At 33.9% G+C, this 8,635-nt stretch overlaps 1 protein-coding gene across 1 annotated transcript; it reads right to left on the reverse strand.

The window, feature by feature from the left end:
* Positions 1-886: 886 nt before the first annotated feature.
* On the reverse strand, positions 887-4,298 carry LOC104888829 (B-box zinc finger protein 24). Its single transcript, XM_010673928.4, has 3 exons — positions 3,680-4,298; positions 1,629-1,943; positions 887-1,241 (listed from the first exon to the last, which is right to left on the reverse strand). Exons 1-3 carry the CDS (start codon positions 3,860-3,862, stop codon positions 1,002-1,004), a joined length of 738 nt encoding a protein of 245 aa, XP_010672230.1. The 5' UTR covers positions 3,863-4,298; the 3' UTR covers positions 887-1,001.
* Between the last annotated feature and the right edge of the window lie 4,337 nt (positions 4,299-8,635).

Consider the following 8,635-nt stretch of genomic DNA (forward strand, 5'->3'; position numbering starts at 1 on the left):
ATATGGGTGGAACAAAGACAACAAATGATTACTAATAGAGAAAACAAAGAAGAGAGAGCCCGGACACATGGTGTGCTTGCACGAGGAACACTTCGACTTATTTTCTCATGGGATTGATTTAAGCGCACGCACCTTACATCAAAATACTATAAAAAGTAACAGACTACATACTTCTAGCAATTTTTAGATAATTAAGAGAAAAATTGGTGCTAAAATCTAGTTATCTATCTACCATAGATTGTTCATTCATTATTATAATTGTAATTGAGTATTGAGGTTAAACTTCATTATTAAATTAAAGATTTTGTAACGTATGAGAAATTTGAAATTACAAGGTAAAATGATTAAAGAGAATGTGGTAGCAACTTTGAGGGAAGCTTGGCTCTGCAATTGTGGGAACAAGAACTCTCTCATGCATGATTTCATATTAGGCTCCGTTTGGTAGGGCGTAAAATATTTTCAGTGTAAAATGATTTTCATGGAAAACAATTTACAATGAAAAACACAATTCCAAAATTAGTTTTCCGTTGTTTGGTTCGATGTAAAAAAAATGATGAAATGAAAGGAAAATGAAAGGGAAAGTAAGGAGATAGTGAGAGAATTGTACAAGAGAGAGAAGGAAAATAGTTTTCCCTTCATTTTGAAAGGAAAATGGTTTTCCATCCTTGGGAGAGTAATTTTACCCCAAGGGAAAATGGTTTTACACTCTTTTGCCAACCAAACAATGTAAAACTGAAAATAGAGGAAAACAGTTTTCCGGGAAAACGTTTTACGCCCTACCAAACGGAGCCTTAGTGTCCAATAAGTCAATCTCCAAATACAAGGCATACAGGCTTATAAACAAATTTACAAACCTCATAGTAGCATATTCACTTCTCAGCTCCCATTTTCTCTACATTTAACTCCAATATCCATACATGCAAACTAACATTGCAATGATGTCACTGGAAAGTTTTTTTTTTTTATACTGGCAAGAAGCCATTTTATAGATAGCTAGAGAATCAACCAAGATCAGGGACGATCGAGTACTCATCATCATCATCGTCACGAGTGATCTCTATCCGAGCCTTCTTGTTTGGCATGCTGGTCTTGGTAGGTCTGTATTGGATCGTATGGCTGCTTGGTACTACTGACATTGGAAGCTGAGGAACTTCAGCTGCTGTTAAGGCTTCATGTGGAATTTGGTCACCAAACAGACCATCTGACCACCATTCAAATTCTCCTAGCTCAAGCTGCCCTTTCTGCATTATAAGGAACAAATTGTCATCATAAGTCTCGACTGAAATTTATAATCGACGATCAAAGAAAACACACCCTGATCTTAGACAAACCTGCTTATGATACATGATCAAACATAACCTCATCCAAACATTATTTTTATTGCTGGACAGGCGGACACAAACTGCAAATTATATAGTACTCCTACTTGTTTGGTGATCAGCACAAACACAAAAATGATGGAAGTCTCAGAATGATAACGCAGAGTACGGTGGTTTGGAAGGAATGATGAAACTAGAGTGACACTAACCTCAATGGTTGAACTATGCATGAAAAGTTATACCCAAAACAAGGCATCAAATTCAAATTCAAAGAAACTACTGGAGTTGGATGTGGCTAGTGTTCCTCACCTTATTAGAAGCATCAAATTCAGAGAGCTCCAACAAGTCATCAACACCCCATGATGTGGGAGGTGAAAAGCTCGGAGGTTGTTGTTGCACCGTTTGTTTTAAGGAAACTTGTTGTGCATTTTGGTTAGATGGCTCTTTGCAGTATTTCTCAGTTTCATTTCTGCATTTTGAGAGGCAACCTAGTGCCACCCGTATACCAGTGGCTAGATATCTCTGATGGTTTGCGGCAAGAGTACTCACTGCATGAATTGATTCATCACAATCCTGACAAAAAAGGGCTCTGTCTTCTACGCAGAAAATAAAAGCAGTCTTCTCCTGTCATAAAAATGTGCAGATCAGGTCAGTTAAAACTTCTTGTTTGAAATGAGAATACATGGGAAAGAAATGGAATATTTGATTCACTGTACAATATACTGCAAGCAATTTGGAGTAACTTAGAGCATAAAATTTGCTACAAAGAGAATAAGATAGTATTAGCAACCTATATGTCTTTAGCAAGGCGATTAGGCAATAGGCACATCAGCCATATCTGATGAGTTCATTCAACAAGATAAAGAATTATTACTTTCGAAATTCAAGCACAGTAGGAAGGATAAAATCCCATCAAACTACACAGCTACACTAAAGCTCGATAACAGTCACGAGAAGTGAGCCTGATACGCTTAACTTCTAAACACGAGAATGCAACTACATCTCTGGAAGGTAGCAAACATATCAAACGACTAACCCAAACATGCCCTAGGGGATTGTTTTGTTATAGATAACACATTAACACCATCCAAAGTAAGAAAATCCCATCCTTGAAGCTCTTTCTCAAACCAAGCATATAAAAAAACTGGATTGGTACATATACTATATGTTAATGCTCTCATTCAGCATCTATTGGATATAAACCTTACACCTGTAAATCACCTAATCATCTCATCCTTAACTTATCAAACAGTTGTTCTTAAACTACTACCTCCTATCTTTATTAGTTTACCCGTATTTCTTTTTAAGATGTCCCTTATCAGTTTACCCATTTTTTTGTTTCTATTTTTGGAATGAGACCACTAACTTTCCATCACAATACATTCAACTTTTAACATAAAATAATAGTTTATCTTTCCTTCTATGTCTTGCAACATTGTTTCTCCTAAAACTTTGTGCAAAATAAACGGGTTGACTAATAAAGACTAAAGGGAGTATTAGGGTATATACACTAAGGTACAGTAACTTCTACAAGTAGCTGATTCACAAAGTAGGGAAGAAACAATATTTCAAGAGAGTAATTAAGTAAAGCCACTTGCTAAGCAGAGTGCCAACTCCCAAATTGATTTGAAAAGATTGGAAACACAAGCTACTAATCAACATCTTTTCTTTATTTTCTTCTTTTCACATCCCAAAATATCCACAAAATCATGTGAAACACTATGATATGACTTCCCAATTCATGGTCAATATTAACTAGTCTTGGACAAATCACAAGATTATTTGATTAAGCTTAGAGGCCTAGTATTAAGTAGCCCACTAATGTTCACCAAAAAAAAAAAAAAAAAAAAAAAGTAGCCCACTAATCACATGCTTAAGATATATCCCATACTTATGTCTAACCTGATGGGAACACAACCACCTAATAATTTGGCTAGGCACCTAATAGTTAGGTAGATTAAGGATGTTCCCATGTAAGTTAGGGCAAATTTTCATCTCGGAGATGTACCAAAGTTGTCATATAAGTCACTATAATAATTAATAAATTAAATTATTCAAAGCATATGGATTGAACTCCTAGTTAGTAAAGTGCCAAAATCTTGATATAGAGCTAAACAACAAATGAACTAACGTCCAAGTTCATCATATCATGATACCAATACTACTTCTCATACTATGGGTATGAATTATGATACTTCACAAGTTACTACATGATACTTTTATTACTATATAGGTGGTACAACAAACTCATAAATAATCATATACTTATATAATGATCTTGAAAACTGATATTTTCACTTAGAAAAGTTGTTAATTAAGTAGTAAACTAATAAAAGAAGTTAGTTAGAGAGAGAAATTACTTGGCAAATATCACAAGAAGGGAGTTTGCTAGAGAGACAATTAAGCTGAAGTCTTTGATGCTTGCTAGCTAACTTATTTGCTGCATGAACTTCTGTATCACACTTAGCACATAATGCTGCTTCATCTGCACAACATATTACTGTTGCTGGATTTCTCTCACAAACATCACACTGGATTTTCATCCTTTTTTTATTTACTGTTTTTTCTTTTCCTGTTTTTATACTCTGTTTTTCTCTCTTCTCAAAAATCAAATTTCCCAATCAAAGAACCAATCTTTTTAACAATTAAGACAAACCCAGATGAGAAAATTTGCAGGTGCAAAAAACCCAGATTTTTTTTTAGCTGAAAAAATTGAGAGAAGAGAAGGAGAAGAAATAAGATTGGGGAAGGAAGGTGGTATATTAATCACACAAAAAAATGTGAGAGAAACAGACGTGATTGGTGGAGAAATTGAGATTAAAAAGAATTAAAGTAAAATAAATATGAGGTGGCGTATTAAAGATAAGGATACAGATTTTGCAAAATCAAATATAGGGCAGAAATTAGTCCAACGCAGAATAGTAGGACAGTGTTATATGTGGTTAATAAGAGAAGTAAGTGGACAAATCATGTGGCCAACAAATGTTTGAAGAAATAAATAATTTGTTGCTGAGTTGTTAGAAGTCATTGTTTGAAGCATTTATAGCAGCCAAATGTAGGGCAGGTGCATCTATTCTTGGTTGTGTAATAATGGAGTAATGTAATGAAATGTAAAATGTTTAAACTCCATACACATTTGTTGGTCCATGTGTGTGACTGTATGCAAATTGCAATGGGTGGTTTATTTGCATGGTCAAGAATCAAGATCAAGATTTTTTGCTTTTTGAGCAAAAGAAAATGAGTAATATGTGTTGGTGTCAACTTGGTTATATGACCTCATTGCTTAGGTATGGTTGTATAGAAGGGTTTTGCAACACTGCATGTACGAACGGAAGAAACCAGGTGTTGTTTGATCTAGTGGAGTGGTGAGTAGGGAATAGTGTATAGTGGTAATATAATGGTAATGGTTTGTATCTCACATGTGCGAGATCTTGGTTTAATAGGACACTTCTTGTTACGGACGTTAAAACATGAAATTAGTGACTTAATGATATGTGAGACTTTTTATCAATCAAACTCAATTAAAGATTTTTTTGTTGTAGAAATTTCCCTTATTTTTTTTCCTCCCTTAAACAACATGTTTCATAATTTATCTCATAAGAGATCAATCTTGACAAATAATTTCTCATAGGCCTACAAGAGTAGCTAAATTCATTTTCTTGTATCTCTACCACCTTCTAATGTAGATATTTGATGTTCATTCTAAAAAAAGTGTTGTAAATCAAGTTTGTATGGAGGAAAAACGGACATCGAAGAGTCTTGGCTTTTAGTGGTATTTGGCCCCATCTTCTAAAATCTTATTTTGAATATTATCAAGGGAGTAAAGGGGGGGAGGGGAATTAAGTGAGGTTTAGTTTGGCCTTGAGTTAAATCCTGATATAGGGTAAGTTCAATGGGTTATATAACTTATATGTACCATACCAAAAAGATTATAGAGGAAACAATAAGTAAGCTTATGCTATAAAAGTAAAATTCTAATATTTTTAATTGGTAATGCAATGGGCTTGGGTTAAACCCTTATATTACTGTCAAGTGTCAATAGTACCTCACGCCCTCAAATACCCCAAACTCACGCACCCCTCCTTAGTCCTTCCCCGCCTCAAACCTCCCAGGAGTAAACAACATGTTCTATCTCGAAGTTAAACCCAATACTTCCCCCTAAGGAAGGTGGATGAGAGTCTTGGCTTTAGTAGTATCTTGCTCTATCTTCTATAGTGGAGACTAAAATTAAAACCTTGTTGTGAGCATTATCAAGAAGAAAAGGGGAGGTGAGATCTCTTTTAGTTTTGGTCTTGGGTTAGTTCCTGAGATAGGATAAGTTAAAAGGGTTACATGTACAAAATCAAAAAGATTATAGAGGAAAATTCAATAAGCTTATGGTATAAAGGTAAGATTCTAATTTTTTTTATTCGATAATGTAGTGGACTTGGATCAAAGCCTACTCAATGGTATCCCAAGCCCACAAGAACCTCAAACTCACCCACTTCTCATTTCCCACCTCAAACCTCCCAAGTCCCAAGAGCAAACAACATGTTCTGGCTTGGAATTGACCTAATACATCTTCTAAGAAAGGTGGAGGAGATACCGACCAATTGAGCTAAACTCTTGTTGGCAAAAACGTGAAGTTTTGTTAAATGTTTTGTAAGCTCACTTCATAACTTAAATAAGTTTCATAAAGATTATATGCGAATCAGACTTATAATAATTTATCGCATAATAAGGGTAGCTTTATATTTTAAGAGCTATCATCTTACAATTGGTAAAGATAACTTCTAACATTTAGCATGAGTTATTATTAATCCACCTCAATTAGACCTATTGGATTGATTCAGATAAGGAATTTGAGAAGATCTACCGCTCTACTCAGTTGCGGAATGGTTTTTACATGAGAATCATGTAACCTTTTCTACTTGCATGTGAATGGGGGACAAAAAACTTTCAAGTTAAATTGTCTATCTATAAGTGTGTTGTGTATCTTTTTGGAATTTACCAATTTTTAGTTTTGGTGCAAACTTAGATAATTTTAACAATAAATTTATTTATTACATAAATATTAAAAGTACTTTTAAATTCGTCTTAATAGTACTTTTTTTTAAAAAAATTCTTATATATAATAACCTAAGAAATTAATGATAAAAGATGTATGTTAAAAACTATGAAAATTAAAGTGGAATAACTGGGGAGAAAAAGACACATATGCACTTATTTACATTTCAAATTTTATGAAACTTAGGGCCGTATTTGGGTCTGGCGAGAGGGGCGTGTGCCTAGGGCCCCAAAAAATCAAGCCCGGCTTAATAAAGGATAAAGTGAGAAAAAAAAGTAATAAAAAAACCTCATTGCACGCTCAACACGCGAGTCGAGAGTATAGCTGAGATCTTCGCCTTCTTCATTTTGGCAATTTCAATTCCTTCCTTATTTAGCTTTCAATCTTCCACCTTATTTTCTTTTTTTATATATATAGGAATTATCCATTCAATTGCAATTTTTTCCGATTTATTCTCCAATTTAGTTGCAATTTTTTCGACAAGATCTAGAAACTGCTTGAAGAAGATGATTTCTTCCACAAACGAATATCTTCTCTAACGTTCAATTAATAACGGGATTGAAAGTTTCAAATCTACCTTTAAGTGCTCCTCCTTCCATTGTTTTTCACATCTCAATTACACATTAATTTTTCATCTTTCTTATGTTATATATTTTCCTCATCTTTTACTTTAATGTGTAATTTTGTTTCATGAGTTGTATTTTACTTCAATTACACTACAAAAAAAATTATATTACTTATTAAGTAGGGGCCCATTTTTGTAGTTCCCCCATAGGCCACCGATAACTCATAAATGACCCTGTAACATTGAAACATACTACAAAGTCTGCAACGATTATATTATTTATGACTTGAAATCTTGTGAATGACATAAGGCTAACTTTGAATGCACATATCTCTCAATATATAAATATTTTTGATGTGATTCAAATTGGAGGTGATATATTGTTGAAAGAGCTTTTCAACGATAGGTCATATGCCAAATTCCGATGAGAAATGAGAAAGTTACTCCCGTTTTACGAAGAACCGCAGAGAGCGTATCGCGATTCGCGACAGCCACCGCGGTTCGCAAACCGCGAGCCGCGCACCCGAATCAGATTCTTTTATTAGGGTTTTGTGCGGAGTATATTCTAGGGTTTTTGTGCGGGTTCCTTATGTTATAAAAGGACCTCTTAGTGCTCATTATTTTGACACACAACTTATGAAACACTTTTAGCCTCTAGAATGTAAGACTCCCTGTATTATTCTCTCTGATTTTCTCCATTATAGTGAAGAAACTCTAATCCTCCATCTGTGAACGTAGGTCAAATTTGACTGAACCATGTTAAATCCTTGTGTTCTTTGTTTGTTCATCTTAATTGTTTTCTCATCTCTATTATTCCATTGATTTTGTTCTACATTAAATCAAATTACAACACCTTATTTCCTAACATATTAAAAGTTAACAAGTTCTTAATGACACCATATTATGTTCATGACTTTTTTTTTTTTGAAGAGTTATGTTCACGACTTACTCATCAAAAAGAGATAAGAGATTCCATTACAAAAATCTCAAATACACGTCTGATTTTCATTTATTTATTTTGGTCGAATAAAAGCATGTTTCAAGGCCTGCTTTATGTGAGGGCTTAATTAGCGCCTCAGCCTAAGAGCTAAGACATCAATTTTATCATTCCCCTCTTGCATCATTTGTAGCTCCTTGTCTCCTCTATGTGAGGTCCACTTTGGTACGAAAGAAGACCCAAGAGTTATTAGCCAACAGAAACACATAGCTAATTAATAATGCAAAATTTTAAGGAAATTAGAAGAATGTATCACATTTATAAGTATAAGTATAAGTATTATATATTTATACTTGTATTATTGCCAAACTATTTGGAGGCACATGTTCTTACTTTTATCTTATGATTAGTTTAGTACTCATGTGATACATGTTTTTAAAAAAGTATTGCAAATATTTTTTTTATTGGGAAATTAAGTCAGCCCAAACTAATAAAAAAAAAGTATTGCAGATGTTGTTCATAATAAGAAGATTTTTCAAACTTTGTCACATGATTTAAGTAAGCACTTTTTTCATATTGAAAAGAATCAGACACTCAAGATTGATTTTAATCTGGAAATCAATTTCCAGTTTTCTTGTTTCTCTCTTGCTTCAAGTTTGAAGCTTTCAGTGTAAAATTATATTACAAAAGCCTGCGGCTGTTTATCTACATCTCTCTCTATTTATACAAGGAACTACTATTCTACCCTAGGATAAAGGAATGTGCTG

This window comes from Beta vulgaris, chromosome 3 (genome assembly GCF_026745355.1).
Source record: "Beta vulgaris subsp. vulgaris cultivar EL10 chromosome 3, EL10.2, whole genome shotgun sequence".
In the NCBI taxonomy this organism is placed as follows: Eukaryota; Viridiplantae; Streptophyta; class Magnoliopsida; order Caryophyllales; family Amaranthaceae; genus Beta; species Beta vulgaris.

What these genes read in the sequence shown, in the direction of transcription:
- LOC104888829 (XM_010673928.4), bottom strand. Translation starts at nt 3,862, where the DNA reads ATGAAAATCCAGTGTGATGTTTGTGAGAGAAATCCAGCAACAGTAATA. An exon ending in CTTCTTGTGATATTTGCCAA is followed by an intron (nt 1,944 to 3,679) that starts GTAATTTCTCTC and finishes TTTTTATGACAG; the next exon opens with GAGAAGACTGCTTTTATTTT. An exon ending in AATTTGATGCTTCTAATAAG is followed by an intron (nt 1,242 to 1,628) that starts GTGAGGAACACT and finishes CTTATAATGCAG; the next exon opens with AAAGGGCAGCTTGAGCTAGG.